Source organism: Acartia tonsa, chromosome 7 (assembly GCF_053477335.1).
Source record: "Acartia tonsa isolate MP-2025a chromosome 7, ASM5347733v1, whole genome shotgun sequence".
NCBI lineage: Eukaryota > Metazoa > Arthropoda > Copepoda > Calanoida > Acartiidae > Acartia > Acartia tonsa.
In genome coordinates this window covers 42,184,152-42,204,377 of record NC_137266.1, presented here as the reverse complement: position 1 = coordinate 42,204,377, position 20,226 = coordinate 42,184,152, and the positions used below count along the sequence as shown (strand labels likewise).

The 20,226-nt window shown below is 30.8% G+C and overlaps 1 protein-coding gene across 1 annotated transcript; it reads left to right on the top strand.

Moving 5' to 3' along the window:
- Positions 1-260: 260 nt before the first annotated feature.
- On the top strand, positions 261-17,942 carry Dnz1 (DNZDHHC/NEW1 zinc finger protein 11). Its single transcript, XM_080166323.1, has 9 exons — positions 261-530; positions 1,008-1,100; positions 1,606-1,708; positions 1,917-1,976; positions 4,537-4,614; positions 6,538-6,616; positions 7,831-7,948; positions 14,252-14,338; positions 16,110-17,942. Exons 1-9 carry the CDS (start codon positions 416-418, stop codon positions 16,205-16,207), a joined length of 831 nt encoding a protein of 276 aa, XP_080022449.1. The 5' UTR covers positions 261-415; the 3' UTR covers positions 16,208-17,942.
- The last annotated feature ends 2,284 nt before the right edge of the window (positions 17,943-20,226 follow it).

Genomic DNA, 20,226 nt, shown 5'->3' with positions numbered 1-20,226 from the left:
AAAAAAAAATTTATAAGAGGATAATACCAAATAGAAATATACATGGAAAGTGCATGAAAAACTTTTAAAGTACATTGAATTCTATAAAAGTAAGTAGGTAAGTATATGTTTGTGCGGACGAAACTCGTAATTTAATAGCAGAAAGAATTTAGTTTTTAAACCCATTATATTATGGTTCGATTTTCAAATAACCTAGTTATTTTTCATTGCCTGTCAAGTATAATTCCTTTTAGCCCTCGTTGGTGCATTTTTACTTCATATACATGCACTGATTTGTTTTTATTTCAGATGGTGCATATAAAAATGTGTGCAATGTAGTTGATAAACAATTTTATCAATCGCGTCTCTGTACACAAGTATTAACAATTATTTTAAAAACTAGGATAGTTTGACCAATTTTCGGGTAAAAGAAAAAATGGTAGTTTTTCGCAGTGACCCGTGCGGATTTTTCTGCATCTTGATGACCTATGGAGCAGTTCTTTATGCAGATTATGTTGTCGTTAGATGGATAGTATTTCAAATTTTTCCTGGTGAGTGGTAATTTTATATTTAAACGTATGTATTGCAATTTTAATTGACAATCTGTCTAATGCCTTAAACATCTTTACAATGAAAATAAGGGCAAGGGATTATTGTAGAGATCCTGTAGTTCTCATATCTAAGAAACTTAAAAAGCATATAAGTCATTTCTTATTAGGTTATAAAGTTGGAACCCTAATTGAAATTAATATTTAGCAGGGGTTCAAATTGAATGCGATAATAGGTATGTTGTGGTACTTTTGTATTCGGTTTTTATAATAACTGTTTCTTGCTACTGCTCTTAAGTTAGTAGAATGTTTCTTTCAAAATATATACATTAATTCATATCCTCTTTCGTTATAAATGATATTAGTATTACCTAGTATATTTTACGAGAAAAAAATCAAACATTTAAAAGTCAATCTAGCCTCATCATAATTTTTTTAGGTGGGTAGGTACCTATTTATTAATTTGTTTATTTTTTTCAGGTTCTATATGGGGCAGTGTCCACGTAGTTTTATTCAACACAATAATTTTTCTCCTGTTTATTTCTCACGCCAGAGCAGTCTTTTCTGATCCTGGTTAGTGCACTTTTAGAGAGATAGATAAATGTTCCTTTTTTATCCTGAGAGAAGACGATTTTAAAAAAATCTTAAACAACAAATGACAAAAGATAATAGTTTTATTAGTATTTTACAACTATCATATAATTCAGCTTCTAGGCATAATGTTTGTTCAGTGTATATTTAGTAAGGTATTTAATTTAGAAAATACCTGAATGTCGAGCACTAAAAAATACCTTTTCACTTTATCTTGACTCATTTAAGGAGACTTTTTTCTTTTCTCATATCATTATAAAAGAATTAATATTAAGAATTTAACAGGTATTTAGAACATTTTAGTCTAATTATACACTTAGTAGGTGTACATAACTTTATTTTGAAACTTCAAAGAATTTTATATGGAAAAAAAAACTATGTAATGCTGCAAATATAAAACCTCATAAAAAAAAACAAAAAGCCAGGTTTTTTTCCTTCACCCTGGTTTTAAACATATTCTGCACTACGTAAAAATGCTATGTTTTAGGAATTGTACCTTTACCAAAACATCGGCTGAACCTAGCAGAGGATGGGTTAGATGAAAATGGTGGGAGTATTAAACCAAGGGAGGATTGGACTATTTGTACCAGGTGAGCTATACCTTTCTCATTTTCACTCTGAATCTGATCCACAAATATTAGGTTTTTATCTTTCCAATTTTCTGTACCTATTTGTAAAGAAGTTTCTAATTTTTCGGTACCGAATCCTTTACATTTAAAATGTTTTGTCATCTCTATAGGGACGTCCGACCTTTTATTTTAGAACTCACTACTATAAAATATCTATATATTTATTAAGATGTGAGATGTATCGACCTCCCAGAGCTCACCACTGCAGAATTTGCAAACAATGCATTAGGAATCATTCTTTTTTTACGAAGAAACAAGGATGACAACATCCATAAAAGCGAAGCTCAGAAACGTTAGAACTAACGAACATTGCCACTTGTAGAGTGTCAGAACTGAATTAGCAGAATATTGTAGTAAAAGTCTTAAGAAAGGTAAAGGGGTAGTTTCACGAAATGCATTTGAACTTAATTTAGTGAACCGCATATTTTTTGCTAGTAAGTGGGTTAAAATATATTTATATGGCATATATTTGAAAGAATTTCAATTTTCTACCTCGTAGTTTTGAAAATATCAAGACTTGAAAATCGTCTTTTTGTGATATATGCAATTTAAAAAGACGATTTTCAAGTCATGATATTTTAAAAACTACGTGGTAGAAAATTGAAATTCTTTCAAATCTAGGCCATATAAATGTAGTTAAACCAATTAACCAGGAAAAAATATGCAGTTCTCTAAATTAAGTTCAAATGCATTTCGTGAAACTACCCCTTGTTGCAAAACTTATAAAATATTAGGATAATTTTTAAGGACATACTTACATTTTTAGGTCTTGATTATAATCAGGGTTGTCAAATCGGGCGGGCGGTTTTGGGCCGCCCTTATCGGTTCTTTTAAGCAGATTTGGGCACCTCCCGTTTTGGGGGGTGGAAAAAAGGGGATGGGATGAAAAAAGAGGGGGCGGGCCTAATTTTTTGGGTGATATTAACTATTATATAAATTAGTAAGCTTTTTTGTATCTAGAGAGGGGTTTCGCTAACCGCTGAACCGATATGGTTCTCCTTTCCAGTGAGCTTTTATATATCCTGAGATGGTTTTAGGATATTTTATTTTTAATAATAAGTCTTGGTATTAGGCTATTTTATAACCTTTTTTTATATGCTTTTTACGACATTCAAAACCCTTTTGGGCAATTGGACGGCCTTTTATCAAAAAAAATGCCCAATACAACAACCCTGATTATAATAGAGATATTCTACTCTGAAACGGTAGAACAAACGAACGTTGTCACTTTTAGAGTGTCAGAACTAAATGAGCAGAATGATTGTTGAAATAAAATGAAAATCATATGGCTTGCAGCTTCACTTGTTTTTAGTCGGTGTGAAAAGCGATTTGTGTTTGATATTTCTTTCTGACACTTCAATAAATTTTTTACATATAAATAGTATATTTACGTCTTTCTTTCAAATAAAACATCAAATACAATATTTTTCTGGAAAGTGGAATATTTACTCACTTATATTTTTCAAAGGATGCCCCTTAATATTTTCTGAGTACTAAATCATATAACAATTGGTATATTCCATATCAGTTGAATTGAGGGGATAAGATGATATAAAATATACCCATCTAAATAATAATTTGAAAATCAAGAATCTATTATGCAGTAGGGCTTTAAAACTGGTTAATATCCGCTAGATTAGAACCGATTCTCAGCCATACTGAAAAATAATAATATAGCATTGTATTACAGACAATTTTCCACGAATATTAAAATGTAAATCCTAAAATAATATAAGTTTTGTTAGCCCGGTGATAAGGCCCTTATTGGCTAGTTTTTTAAAGGACAGTTTTGCCCTCATAAAAAGAAAATTTTAGAGCAAATGTAAGATATTTTTCGATTAGGTATTTATTTATGAGTCAAACATTACAGCCTACATTTAAAGGGGGGAGGCGGATGTGCCACTTTTTGAAACCATAAGTGAAACGTGCATGATCTCAGCCCAAAAAAAAGTGACAGCTCTAAAATTCGGCACAGCAGTTGCTTTTGTGGAGAACAATATGGAACTGTGAAGAAACGGCGGCGGAACCGCCGCATCCGCCGGTTTTTTGGCCTTTTTCGCCAAATTAGACAGTTCTCAATCATCTGAGATAAACTTTTATTCTTAAAAAATTTTTCCTTATATTTTCACGAATTTTTCAAACATGTCAATATTTTAAAAATTGCAGGTGTAAAATCTTACAAGTGTCAAGTGAAAATATAAGCGAAATTTTTATAAAAATGATTGAAAATTGTCTATTATGGCGAGAAAAGGCAAAAAAATTCGGCAGGAAACGGCGGTTCCGCCGCCGTTTCTTCACAGTTCCATATTGTTCTCCACATAAGCAACTGCTGTGCCGAATTTTAAAGCTGTAACTCTTTTATGGGCTGAGATCATGCACGTTTTACTTTTGGTTTCAAAAAGTGGCACATCCGCCTCCCCCCTTTACATCCACTAATAAGAGGATAAATTATTATATCCTTAGGTAGTTATTATATTTGCATCATAACTTAATAATGTTAAATAAACAGAGTTTTAATATTTTAAGAGATTATCCAGTCTTTTTTCTTAGTTTAAAGTATGTTAAAGAATAGAACATTATTTTAATAGGTATATCCTACCTTAATATTATCCTGAATTTTAGCAATTTTGTAACAATTTCGTTATACTTATAAATTGATATTTTGCTTTTAATGTTCTGACACTCTACAAGTGTGAATGTTCGTTTGTTCTTCCATATAATTTTACAGCTTCGATTTTTATGGATGTCGACATAATGGTTTCTTAATATAAGAATGATTACCCTGTTAGAAAAATGGACCACCACTGTCCTTGGATAAACAATTGTGTCGGAGAGTGGAACCAGAAATTTTTTATACAATTCTTAATGTAAGTTTTGGATTCTTGGGTATAAGTTTGTCTGTCTGTGTGGTTCTCCTTTACATTAAAGCCTCTTAAACTAAAATATAAAGTAAAGGATTCGCCCTTCCCTCAAAAGGGCCTCTACAAAAGAGGCAGTTTGAACCTAATTGGGGATGTACATCAGTTTGTCGTTCATTGTCTTATCCCTTAAAATCCCTATCCCTAAAAGTTTGAATTCAAAAGATATAAGTTAATACAAATATTTGGGGAAAATGTAAGGTATTAAGATACTTTTCTAAGTAGGTGTTAATATATTTATTGATTCATCTAAAATTTGAATAGCAATATTTACAGCAATGCAAATATCTTTTATGATATTTTAATATTGAATGCTGAATATGTCATAAAATATACAAATTGATATGTTTGCAAAATATGAATTCACTAAATCAATGATTGGGATAGTAACTGATAATATTTTTTCTCTCTGTGTTTTACCTCAAAGTCCTTTGTTCAGCATTAAACCTTCCCTGCTGTCCTATTATGAAATAAATTAACATAAGGGGAGGTTAATTTTGATTATTTTAGAGTTAATTTTACCCAAATATTATAATGTTTTAAATGTATAATTATGCTTTTCTTCCTTCGAGAGCAACATATTAATATTTTCTATTTTATCCCAAAAAATATTTTACCTTATGTAACTTGTAAATTTGAATTTATGTTCTTTTTAGTTCTGAGAGATAGTATTTATATTTTGAACTCAGCATTATTTTTATATTTTCATAACATTTTGCAAACTTTTATCAAACAAGAATGGGCCCAATTTTTAAAATTTAACGTAGGTAGTTTGTGAATTAAAATAAAATTTAATTTCAATTCTATTAGATTTGAATGCTAGGTTTCTTTGAATTAATATTATTAAGTACCTATTCTATTATTATAGCCTGACCGTACGTTACTACGTCGGAGAATGTTATTAGGTACAGAATCAACCACTTTACTTATTGACTGATTTTAGGAATTTAAATGTAATGCAGAGTGATGTTTTTACAACAACTCAGCTGACAAAATATTGAGAATTTTAATAATTAAGAAAATTTAAATTTAAAAAAATAGCTGTTTTGTTAGCTTGTTATTTCTGCGCTGTTTATGGACATTATTGTGATTGTTATTTCTACATCAATATAATTAAACTATGTTTTATTTACCCATTGTGTCTATGTCAAAAAGAACTTTTCTTCACTGTAGGTTTTCCTATTTAATATAATAATAATTTCTTTAAAAATAACTATGAGAGCATGCGGATCATGAAAAAAAACGAATTACCTAGCGGGTTTCGTCATATTTTCACAGTAGCTTTTGATAAATTATTTTTAGTTGGGTCAGGATAGGTAAATGTTAATGATTGCCCAAAAGGGTTTTTGGCACCCTTTTGGGCAAATTTAAAAAGCATATAAAAAGGATATGCCAACCCTGGTTAGAGCCCCCTGCAGGGGCTAGAAATAGAAGAAAAGCTACTATAAAAATACGACGAAACTCGCTACTGCGTTTTCTTTCCATGATCCGAGCATGCTAGATAGTACCTAATACTTTTTGCATTAACAAAATATTTTCCTTTTTTTGTAGCGAAGCTTTTTTATAAGTCACTGTGTCTGTCTGTCCGTTAGTCCAATACCTATGGAGGAAATGTAATTTTCTTGGCTGCTTTTTCAATAGGAAGATTTCTAGATTTTCTGTGAAGATACCCTTTTCAAGGAGCATCCAGTCGGTCATGCTTCAAAGGTTAAGAAGGTTTCGTAATTCTATATCTTCTGTTCTTCTTTCTTTTTCACTTGGTCCGTTTGTACTTCCTTGATTTTGCAAAGCTTCCCTTCTAATGGATGTTGTCATCGTTGTTAACAATGCACATGTACAACTTTTGGATTTGATCTTCCTTTTTTTATTTAGGTACGTGGGACTGTTGTCAGTTTATGCCGTTTGTTTAGTAGCCTATTCGTGGTATGCAGAGTGTAAAAATTGTTCAAAGGTAACTTTTATCTATATTTGCAATACTCCTCTGGGAGGAAAGGGGACATTTGACTGTAAGTAAATTACACTGGTACCTTAAGTTTTATAATACGTTATTTGTTAGATCAAAAAAATTTGGGTGCTTCTATATATTGATTTGTTTTTAGTTAGTTTCAAACTTTTAAACTAATTATTCAACTTTACAAAAGGGGTAATTTTGTTTATCATTATTGGGAATGTACAGTGTATATGTATAAATTCAGATTCTTTAACATCTTTGCTGTTAATGTTAAAGATTACATAATGTTACAATTGTGTGCCTTTTAATTCTTTTGTTAAAACTTTTGCGTTTATGAAAGCTTTTTTATTTTATGTTTTGATAGTTATATTTTTCCGTATTAACCTATCCCTGGAAACCTATATACATATATATCTGGTATTAATAGTATTGTCAGCAAAGAATCAAGATTAATTTTAACTGACAATTTTTAATTTCCGAACAGTTTTGTAAGTTTGTAACATTATACTTTCATTTTCTTTTTTTAATAATTTTAGCGGCTGCGCTTTTAGTTTGTAGGTGTTTTACTTTTGCAATAAGAAAAAAGCATAAAACTAACCTAAAAAATCAGGAGCATTAACGATTTGTGACTGCTATCCTTATATTTAGGGGCTTAGTTAAGGTGCATGAATGCATAAAATCCACAAAATGAAACTTAATCAAAAGGGACCAGCAATTTCTGAGATTTATCCAACTTTCTTTATTCATATTATAAGTATATACACGTTTTTGAGGGAGAGGACGTTGGACTTTTAATTATAAAACCATACCATATGTACTAACAAGTCCGAATTTATGACGAAAAAATTCCTTAAATTAAAGAGTTATTTTTCTATGTGTCCATTTATTGTTGCACTTGCACGTCAGTTTTAATAAGAAAATAATAAATCTAACTATTTATGGATTTTAATAAAGTAGCCATTGATATTATAGATACTACAAATCTACCTAACTAATTTAGTCAATGTTAATTACTGTTAATTACACTAATACTTTTTTATTCGTTGGCTTAAAATTAAAACTTTGTTTCATTAACTAGCAGTGTCCACACGTTTCAACCAATACTTTTAATCTACAAAAAGGGTAATTTGTATATCATAATTTGGTATGCACATCAATGCATCGTCTATTGTCTTATCCCTTAAGATCCCTGAGTTAATATTATCTTTATTTAGGAGCTTATGGTACGACAGTCTCGTATATTGCACAGTGTCCTACTAGTCATGGAGTCCCTGCTCTTCGGCATGTTTGTCATCGCCATTGCCTGCGACCAGTTCGATGCCATCTTTACAGGTAAACTTTCTAATTAGCTATCTAACTTTGTGGATATATAGCTGGATGTATGTAAGTACATTAATATTCTCAGAGCTAATACATTCAAATCATCTCTTTTTCACCAATCGGTATATGATGAAGATCTTTGTTATTTTCATTAGGTATCTTTTCTAGCCAAACACAACTAATGGAACATTTTCCGTCCTCACATTAAAGTAAGAGGATCTTTGTTTGTTTTTGCTGGAGGATATCGCTAACCGCTGAATCGATATGTTTCCTCTTTAAGATGGGGTCTTCTCCTAGGCCCCTGTAACTTACTATTTTGGGCAGTGTTTCGGAGCCGGGAGCCGTGGAGCCGCCATATTTTGCTGGAGCCGGAGCCTTAATTTTCGTTAAAAACGGCTCCGGCTCCGGACTAGATAAATAAAGAGATTTTTTACAAATTATGATTTGGTAACTCTGTTTTGTCATGTGCAAATGCCCTTTTTAGGTTTTTCAAGTCCATTTTTATCAAAAATTGAACTTTTAAAACATTCAAGTCAAAAATGAAAAAATATTTTTTATGGGGGAATAAATATGTCGAGTTTTTCTTGATTTTAGGTCGGATCCGGAGCCGGAGCCGGATCCGGAGCAGTATTTCTAGATACGGCTCGCCGGAGCTGCACCAAAATCTAACGGCTCCGAAACGCTGATTTTGGGGAATGGTACAAACTCCATCCCAATAGAAAACCCCTTCTTCTTTTCTTTTAAAAACTAGAATTGAAATTTATTAGGTAGGGGGTGATCGACTTTCTACCCTTCTACCTCAAGTGTCCCTAGAGACCTATAGGGGCGTAGGCACTGTTGTATATATTATATAAAATAACTTGCAAAGATAATTGTTGTGCTTACATTGTTTTCCTGTGTTAGATTATTTCCTTGTTTCCTATTTGTCTGCCTTTTGTTCAACTAATTATCCAATCAATTCACTGTTTATATAAGCTGGAAAAGCCTCACATTTTTAGCCTCAATTTTGTTATTTATTATGTACTATTGAAAGTCTTCCCAGTGAGTACAATTAAAAATTAAATGCGTCAAGAACGTCTGGGGGAGGGGGGGGGGGATTATTTACTCTTCGCCTCCTGAAATACTTTAAAAATCAAATGTGTAAGATTTTATCCTCAAAATGAAAAAAAATGTATCTTAGATTTTATTGAGGATCTTAAAAATTAAATCTTAATCTTATGTTGTCCCTACCTTCTTTCTGTACAACAATAGTCTTTGATTGTTAGTGTCATCTACAAGCAAATAGTTTGAGAGATAATTGAGCGGTTTCCCTTTAACGTTCAAGCCGAGCATTAAAACCCCCCAACCTCTTATTTACAGATAAATTTTCAAATTGGGGGATGGGGGAGTTTTCCGTTTTTGTTAATTAGGTACTTAAGGTCAGGTGGAAAGCCCAACAGGTATGGAAATGCAGGGGTAGGTCACCCCCCCCCCCCCCAACCTTAATTTAAGTTTATTTCAAGTATAAGGGGGGGGGGGGGATTAGTGCTCGATAGGCACTATGAGAGAAATTATCTAAAGAAAATTGTCTTTATTGTGTAACACAAGTAAAACATAAAATACAAATCTAACAGAAAATTGTGTCAAAAAAACATGTGTGTGCACAGAAAGGGAGGAGTTTGTTGCTCTAAAAATCCGTAAGAGTGTGAGTTTTAAGGCTTAAAAATAGTAGTAGAACGATATTATTCACTAAATATGTGTATTTCTTATTGAAAAGAACTATACCTAGACAAAAAAATTTTTTTTAAAGATAACATAAATTTTTATTGTTCTACTACTGTTTTTAACTTAAAACTCACAATCTTTACGGATTTTTAGTGCAACCTACTCCTCCCATTGTTTCATGTGGAGGGAGGGGGAAGGGGGGGTAATATATATTGATTTTTTATCGAAAACAGAGCCCCTAGATGCTAGAGGCGAAGCCGATAGTATTTAATAAACTAATACCTAGTTTATCAAAATCAAATAAAATTAATTTGTAAATGCGTCATTTATTACATATAATATATTTATTACGAACTCTAATCTTCTATAAAAGTTTGTTAGAAAATTTTCCTATTAGTAAAAATATCACTCAAAACTTTCTGAGTTATTAAACCCCACATATAATTTCCGTTTGCAGTGTTTTTATACTGTCGATAAATGTCATAAATGAATATTGTACAAGCTCACAATTAACAAGAAATATGCTTTTTCTCAAAGTTCCTTTGGATTATTGAACCACCTTCCCTTCTTATTTTGAAATAAATTGGGTGCTTGCTTACATGTGAAGACCGGAGCACCGAAACTCCCCTCCCCGCTTAGTTTTGACAAAAATCAAAAATAAGGGGGAGTAGTTTTTTAACCCCCCGCTTAGTTTTGACAAAAATCAAAAATAAGGGGGGGGGGGTAGTTTTGCGCAAAATTAAAACCTTTTACTGGCCCCCCTCCTCCTTATTTTCTGTTCAGGGATACATCAATTACTAAAATCAGTCAATAAATAAGGAAATTATGCCCCAAAACATGAATATCCCTGTAATAAGGTTTCCCCTCTGGTATACTGGATTTTCTTGATTTACCTCACTCAACTTTCTGGCGTGTTGTACAGTGAAAAAACTACCCCCCCCCCCCCCTTATTTTTGATTTTCTTCAAAATTAAGGGGGGGTTAAGTCTTTGCCTTGCTGAGCACTTTTCCTCCTTGCCGTTTTCCAGACATTAAAAAACTACCCCCCCCCCCCTTATTTTTGATTTTTGTCAAAACTAAGCGGGGGGGGGGGGGGGTTCGGTGCTCCAGTCTACCACATGTAAGCAAGTACCATAAATTGTGATTAAGGAGAATTATTCTTTCTAACCCTGGTGTGTATACCTGCGGTGTTCTAACCCTGCAGGGCTACTTAGTATTCATAAATTAGCCTGACCTTAAGTTATAAAAAGGAAATCTCCCATATTACTAATTTATATTAAATGAAAATAGGGGAGGGGTTCTGCGCTCGACTGGGCACTTTGAGAGAAAGCAAAACACTGTTTACAAAAAAATGTGAGCAGGTTTTCTTCTTTGTTTTCTTTATACCTACCTATTTATCTTCTTTTCTGAACTTTTCACATAAAAATGTACAAATTACAAAAAAATACCATTTTTTAAAAAACACCTCCTTTGATATTCTTTGTAAAAGTTTAATCATATTAATCTCATCAATCATTACTTGGATGGTCGGAATATGTACCGTTCAATATTGTAAAAAATTTACTACTGTAAAAGTTAATTTTTAAAAGTAGGGCGGGCGGTCTGTAATTTTATGCTATTTTTGGGATTAAGAAGTACAATTTGTTGCTTTCACACATAGTGCATTGTTAAGCACTGATAACCCCCTTGCTCTTTTTTAGATAAATTCAAAATAAGGGGGGGGGGGGGTGATGAGTCGTTGAAGTTTTTCATTTGTTTGTTTGAAATTTAGGTCAGGTTAGGCTTGGTTATTTTGGGAAATATGTACCAGCTCAGGGATCAAGCTCAGGACCCCCCTCCCTTTATTTCAGTTTTTAAAGGAGGGGGGGGGGGGGGAAGGGGGGCAGACAACGAAAGTGAGTTATGAAGTAATTTCTTCTCTGCTTTAAAGAAAAGATGATGGTACTTGTTTCCAATATTAGATTCATTAGAAACATTTCAGAATTTATTTTTCACACACATAGGAATAGATATTCCAGTATGGCTTTGTTCCGTTTTATTTCTATGATGATATGATATACCAATGTGCGCGTGCGCGCATGATGTGTGCATCAATGAAAAATTTAAATTTAAGCTTTATTAGGTTAATTCGGTTATTTTAGGTTAGGTTAGATCAGGTTCAACTAACTTATTAAAAATTAAGTTTCATTGATGCGCGCATGCGCTTGCATGCCGCGTAACTTCTCAAATAGTTAATCATATCATCATACAAATAAAACGGAACAGCATTCTTCACTTTTTACCAGGTATAAAAAAAACACTAATTTAATTATCTTTAATATATTAATTATGTACCTAAACACTTATACTAATCTGATATTTTTATAATGTACAATAACTTCGAAACAAACTGAAGCTTGGGGTCTTTTATTTAAAAGACATAATTTACATTATTTTATCATAGCTCCACATATCCTTATACTAAAGTAACAGGATGTTTGTCTGTCTGTGTGTCTGTCTGTGTGTACCGAAGTATCTCGCTAACCGCTGAACCGATTGGGTTCTCCTTAACAGGGTAGATTCTCATATGTCCCGGGAAGGTTTATAACTATTTTGGGGGAGGGTACCACCACCCTCCCTAGAGAAATTAAATTTTTTAAAAATTTACCAATTTTAGAAAGAGAGTTCAACGAAAAATAAACATCAAACGTAATTTTTTTTTAACTTTTTCTTTTAAAATCTAAAATAAGAAATTGAATTATCAAATTCGACTCTATCCTCCTCAAGTGCCCCTAGAGGCCTCTAGGGGCGTATCCGCTAGTAAATAAATATAATATTAGGTCATTGTTAGGCACATCAAGTCAATTCTATGCATATGATGCAATAATACTATAGAAATAAAACAACTTTATTTTTGTTTCAAATCTTTTTGTACTGAACAACATGCTTGGTACTCCATCATAAAATACATTGCTTTTCCAAAAACTATATTTATTTGTTAAGGCAAAAATATTCTAAAATTGGGGTCATTACTTCGTCCACTTTTATTGTTAATTTAGGAATGTTATAATTATCCTATTCATGTAAAATTTTGCAATGAATACAATCTAGAAAACATAGTAATTATTAGGCTTTAGAAAAAAGTCCCTTTTTCTCTTTTAAACATGCTGATTTTGGCATAATATTAATACCTTTTAAAATAGTGATTACTAGGACAATTAGACACCTTGCAAAGAAGCAAAGCATCTCTAGTCTTAAATCTCAGGACGTGATACTAACTATAGATATTAAGTTGTTTAATGACATTTTATAATATTTTAAAGTTTGTATGTTTTTCAACCTATTTTTTTTAAATCCACTATTCTAAGACATGAAGATATATTTCAATTTTAGATATAATTTTCAATTCATTTTGTCTCTTAGTGAAGTGAATCAAGCAAATATAGCTAGGTCAGTTTAATACATGTTGATAAAATCTGTTATATTCATCGTTTGACAATGTTCTTTTTTTCGCCTGCTTAGTTTAGCTTCCTTTATATGGATGTTGTCAACCTTGTATATAATGATATTTAAACAATATCCTTGTTGTAATATTTTATATTTCTTACTAAAGTAAATATATATTTTAATTTATAATAATAAATAGGTAAAGAATGTATAATTTTTCTTATTAAAGTTCGTAAAAAAATGTTGTAGTACCTACTGATTTTTTTCCATATTTTTTAAAGAAAAGTTTGTCCTTTGAGTAATAACTTTCTCTGTTTTCTAATTCTTATACATTTTAACAATAAAAGAAACAAAAGCAATAGAGGCGAAGCTAACCTATAATCATTTTATCTTTTTAATTACTCTTTCTCTCTTCTTCAAACTCTCTATCTTTTTTGTTTTCTCTCTCTTTCTTTCTCTCCCTCTCTCTTCTCTCTCTATCGTTTTAGATATATTTTTACTTCTCTTTATATTTACTAAGTATATTTGCGATTACTTTTATTTAATGAAATCTTCCAATTTTTAACATGTACAAAACTTGCTTCAAGATCCATGTCAGATCTATATAGGAAATAAATGTCTATAAACGAGCTCAAGTTTTCCAAGGAATATATGATTAAAACTCATAGTGCTCCAATAATCCATAATAAACTCTCATTGCCCAGAACGATAAGACCCATTATTTTACTTTATTAAAAATAAATTCATTTTTTTCATTTCATGTTGCTATTTACCTTATATTGATGTATTTAATTTCTAATCATAAAAAAGAAAATTTAAATTTATAATATGATAAATTTAAGAAAACTATGTTTTAAAAGAATTCGATTGTGGCGACATTTTGTGTGTTCAAATATTAAACTAAAATTGTAATCATCATCATTAACCCTTTGGTGATGGTAATGTAAAGAAAAAAATATAATTTAAAAAATCTTTTAAAAATCTTTTAAATTATTAAATATTTACTTTCTTTTAGATAGTAATGCCGGGTGAGGAAAATAGATTTATTGAGAAATAGATATGCATATAGAAAACTAGCCAATAGGGAGATAATTATATCGAGCCAACTCTAGTATCTCAATATAGTTAAGTTATTTTTTGGATGTTATCGTCCTTGATTCTTTTAATTTATATTTCTTTTTTGTAGATGAGACATTAGTGGAACAAGTAAAGAATAGAAATACTCAAGACTCTACCCACACAAAACATTCTAAACCCAAAATTAAGTTATTAGGTAAGCTTTTCAAGACGTAGCCATTCTTTATTTATATATGTCTGTTAGTATAATAGTACGATAAGTGTTTTACGTTAATTTTCTATCACTTTTATTACTACTGACTGACTTTCATAGACAACAAATTCTATGATTGCACTATATTCAGAGAGAACGGGGAGTGAGGACATTGGACTGTAAATTATATTGATACCGAAACACGTTTTTTAAATATTAGCACAGAAACCTTGAGTACTTTCATTTACTTTTGATTGGTTTCAATCCTAATCAAAATATAGTTATTCAACCCCATCCCCCTCTATTGTTTTACTTTAATTGAGTTGGCTCATAAAACCGTGGACGTTGTGGAGCTTAATTTTTTTCGTTTTTTTTTACTATAACTAATAGAATTCTTTTTTGTTAAATGAATTCTAGTTACACAACTTAAGAAACATCCAGCCTATAATATTTCAACTTTACTTAACTACTTTATTTTCCATAAAAAATCTCAGGTATTTTGTAAATTAAATCTTATCAACATAGTGCACTTTAACAAAATGTACCTAGTGTTTTTATTTTTTTTAAAGAAATCACCATTATATGAAACACCACAGAATATACAAATTTTCTGTTATACCCATCTTTTGATACCCTTAACAAAAACTGATGTGGATGCTTAAAAAAAACCTAACTTTTTGGCTCACTAAAATCAATGAGGCTCGCTAAAAAATTTTGTGAAAAATCCTCCAAAATTGCATAAAAAATCTACAAAAATTAAGCAATACCTATCTTATTTTATCTTTTATGGTTTTATTTAAGGGGTTTTTTTTTAATGCAACCATCTCGTAATCAATGATTAAATGGCACTTATAATTCGAATTTCGATCTGAAATTGTGCATGAATAATCCTTGGTAGGTCTATTTTCCCTAAATCGAACAAAAAGTTGGAAAAGTAACGGCTAACGGCTGGCGGCTTAGCTGTTTTCCCATTTTTTTGCTATCTTAAGAGCATATTAGTCACGAAACCTATCTCCACATAATACTTTATCTCGCTCTAAAACCTTATCAAACGGTTCTAGCCGGTAGCTGTTGGTACTAGAAATTTAAAAAACTGTTATTGCTATCATTTAACATGAATTAAACCAAAAATATGTTTTAAAAAGTTGATTTCTACGTAATTAATGATGAATTTGCCCTGAAAATAGGCAAAAAACGGCTAAACGGTTGAGCTGCCAGCCGTTACTTTTCTAACTTTTTGTTCGATTTAGGGAAAATAGACCTACCAAGGATTATTCATGCACAATTTCAGATCGAAATTCGAATTCTAAGTGCCATTTAATCATTGATTACGAGATGGTTGCATTAAACCCCCCCCCCCTTATTATAGATTTTTTATGCAATTTTAAAGGATTTATCACAAAATTTTTGGCGAGCCTCACTGATTTTAGTGAGCCAGTGAGCCAAAATAAATCCATCTCTGGATTTGGCAGTTGTGTTCAGTTGAGGAGCTGCATTAAACCTTAAACAATTAACAGCCGCAAGAAAATAGCCTATATTTTGATTGAGTTAACTGTAGTTAAGTTACATAGGTATTTAATTCAATTGTATAATTCTTTATATTTCTGGGTATTTACTGTACTGTTGAGTCATAGTTAAATTTCTTTACCTAATTATAAAGTATTCAACATCTTCTCACTTCATATATTATTCTTTGTCCGTCCGTCAGTCCGTAACGTAAATGGTGAGAAATGCGAAATAGTAAAGCACCAATTTATTTATGTTTCATTTTCAGCTGAAGTATTTGGAAGAACCCACCCCCTGTTATGGTTATTCCCCTGCAGTGTACACAAATCCCACCTTGTACACCCAATACAAGACCTACATGTGTAATTCGATGTGTACAAATGTACACAAATTAAAAGTATATAAGTAAAGATCATGAAAATTTAGTGTACATAAACTTGTACACCCATTTCAAGATTTACACAATAGTTAGTGTACAAATGCACACCAATGAAATGCATAAAACTGAAGACCAAGAAAAGAAAAGTGTATATTAATAATACTTTGTTCACAAAATTTAGTGTACACAACAAATCCTAATACAAGTCAAAATATTGTATACCATCAATTTATTTTATTGTAATTTTTTCTAGTTCTTCATTAATGAGTATAAAAAGTCTATTTGTTTTGATATTTTTTTAAAAATAACTTGTGGAGGGGGGGGGGGAGTATGAAAACTTGGTTTACAAAAATTAAATACCTAAATTTTCGGCAAAACTTTCGCGGCTCTGTGGCTTTCTACAAAAAAATATAAACATGTTTCACTTGTGATGTTAAACCTTAAATCAATGATCATAATACTTTGCATTAATTATAAATTATATATTTGTGTTTTGTCTTTTATATTTTTGTCATTTTTGTAGTCAATTTTTACCCCTGTATAACATTGTAATAGCTTACACCTACCTAACTTAACATAAATAATACTTTTAAGTTGATCTCAGAAATAAAATATTTTAGGAAAAGCATTTGTTTCATAATTTGACCATTTTTTGTTTCAATATTCAGCTTAAAAGTTTTAGATTCTATATGTGCAATATTTTTATAATGTCTTCAAATGTTAAAGCTAAGTTTTACTCTAAAAGTTATATGTGAATTTAACATAAATATATAAACAATAATATTCTATAGGTTATCAAATTAAAATATAATAATAGTTTTAAATTAATGTAAAAATAACCCTTGACTTTTCATTATTCCATAAAAATATTTTAATAAATATAAATAAAATACCAATCTAATTATTTCATTGACAAACGTCCTAATGCGACAAACCTCCTAAAGGACAAACGTCCTAATGTGACAAACCACCTAATGCGACATTTCTATAGTAAAACCACCTAAAATAGTTATTTCTCCGAAGGCACGGGCTAAAAAAACTGGTTTTAATCTTATGATTGTACATTTTTATATTCGTAGAAAGCTGGATATAATACGATGCTAGACATAGTTTTTTCGTATGGATGAGAACCGGTTCCTATCCACCGGATTCGAATGAATACGAGAAAAATATATTTAGAATCTTCCAACTTTTTTTAAATCTTCAAAAAATTATGTACTAACTGTGAAACAATGTAAAAATCCAATCCAATATGGCGTTAAAACACACAGGGACGAAATTCAAAACTGAAACTTTTTTCTCGAATATCTTTGTCCACAGGGTGAAATTTAAAAATCCGTCCGACAGTTTTCCCAAAGTCTGTGTTGGTTATCAACGGCATTGTTTCGAACCCGATACAACCTTGCATTTAAAAAATCGACCCTTTCCTCCAGGGTTTCGGATCCGGATCCGCATAATTTTGAGTCAAAAAAATGCGAAAAAAATGGAAAAATCTACCTAAATTTATATAAAATCTCAGACATTCTCTTGATGAGAGCCAATCTTAAAGGTTTAGGTTCAGACTTGAAAATTAAAAGTATTTTTGACTTCGAATTAAAGAATAAATTTTTTTTTGAAAAATTTGGTGATTTTATTTTTATTGTCAAGGATCCGGATCCGCACTGACCAAATTTTGAGGATCCGGATCCGCATACAATCAATGCGGATCCGAAACCCTGCTTTCCTCACACTTAACCAATGTGATTTCACTTGAAAAAATTTTTAGGAGGTTTTACTTAAGAGATGTCGCATTATTCTACGAATATTAAAATAAAAATTATCAGAATAAAACCAGATTTGTTATGCCCGGGCCTTGGACTCCGCTTGGCTAACAAAACTTATTTTTATCTTTAATTTTTTCATTTTAATATCCGCAGAAAGCTGTCTTCTATAATCTGATGCAATAAATAACTATTATATCATTCAAGCAGTTGTTTATTTTCCTGGAACAGGTTGCTGTTTAATTAATTTTTTGCCCTGCTAATGTCGCAGAAAATTTCCTGATAGGGACAGAAAATTGATTATATTTTCGTGTTATTAGTATCATGATATGCAAGATATGTGTTATTAAATATTCTATTTTTCTCTTCTGTATATAAGTTAGTCCATTTTTGTCTTAATTAAATTATGATTAAAATATGATTATGTATATGTAGAAACGTAGTGTTTACTCGAAAAATGTGCGTTCTAGCAATAAAATAAATGTCTAAATTAGTAAAATAAATTAAATTTTTTGCAAAATGACCAACAAATCTTTATTATGAATATTTTGTACCCTATCCAACTAAAAATCAGACATCTTTTTAAAAAAAATACGACTCCATGGCTGTTATTCTATGGTTTAACTGGATTTTAACAGAGTTTTAATTAATTAGGGCCAATATAAGGAGAATTTTAACCTTTATATTGTTTTTTTTGTTTAATCTATACACGAAGGAACATTTTTTACCATGAAAAGTCGAAAGTTTTCATCACATATGGCTCGGCAGCCGCGTGTAAGCCTCATTGAAATCGTCATATTATAGTTCAGCTGGATGTCTAAACTTGTTCCTAAACAGACAATCCATCTTTTCAATTTTTTTATGTGCTTACAAGCGGGTTTAAATTTAAGGCTTATTCGCGGCTGCCGAGCCCTGATTTTCGTAAATTCTAATTCTGTTTATTTATATAAAAGCTTTGATTAAAAAGTATAATACATAAGAGATATGACAGTAGGCTTTAAATTAATCCTTTCTTAGAAGGTTATTTTAGTTTAACAAATTATGCTTAATTTTTCTAGGGGGAAGATTCATTTATTGTCCATTAAGAATGTTCACATGTTTTTTATTTTTATTAGCGCAGCTACTCTATAATAACTTTGTATGTCCGTAATGTTATGGAGAAATGTTATTTTCTCAGTTGCTACCTATTGAAGATTGACAGCTGAAATTTTCAGTTAAGATTTCTATATACCTAGTCATATTTGCATGTAGTTTTGTACGTCGGACTTCAAAAGACTAAACTTTACTTTTTAAAGGTTTCGGGATTTTCTTTTCTTCGTTATGACTACCGAACATCTGCTCTTTAACTCACTTTGTCCTATTGTTCAATAATATTTTTGTGCTTTGCTAATTATGGATGTTGTCATACTTGTTTTAAAATCTGTGCATGCTCTTGTTGTGATAAGGTTACCATATAATATAATAAAAAGTAGAGGTTCTATGAAAAGTATCACTTTTCTCCTTTTCATTTCAGAGTAGGGCTGGCAATTCAAGATACTTAAGTTAGTCTTTTTTTTTGACGAATAGTTTTATTTATAAAATGACAAATAATTCCGTAAATGAATAATTAGATAGCTACGGTAGCAATATATTAATTGTTTTTTTTATCGCATATATTATAAATAGCCTTCAGATGATATAAAAATTTACAATTATATGATTAAAACTAGTAAGTTTTGTTAGCACCGATATGCCAAAGATACGGGTTAACAAAACTGGTTTTAATATTATGATTGTACATTTTCATTTTCTTAGAAAATAGGATATGGTACGATACAATACATGATTCTTTAGTATGGCTTAGAACCGGTTCTAATACATGAATCGGTTTCGAAGCCATACTGGATAAATACATTCAAGTTTATTAGCCAAAAAAAACCCAGTTTTTCTTTGCAATAATTAGTTACCTAATTTTCTACTTTCCAATAGAACAGTACATAGATTTTTAATCTTTTAGATCATCAATACTGTTTTATTTTTTATTTTATTTAGGTATGTTTTCATTGATATTTTTAAGTTTAGTAAGATATATTATTTATAACGTTCTTTTCTAAATTATTTATTAAAATCTCCAAAGTTTTGTTTTTCAACTAAAAATACAGTTTTCATAGAACTTCATAACATATTTCTAAATCCATTAATGTGTACTGATGTTAAAACGTCTTTGTTTTATGATATTAAATAAATTTTAAAACTTTGTTATTTGA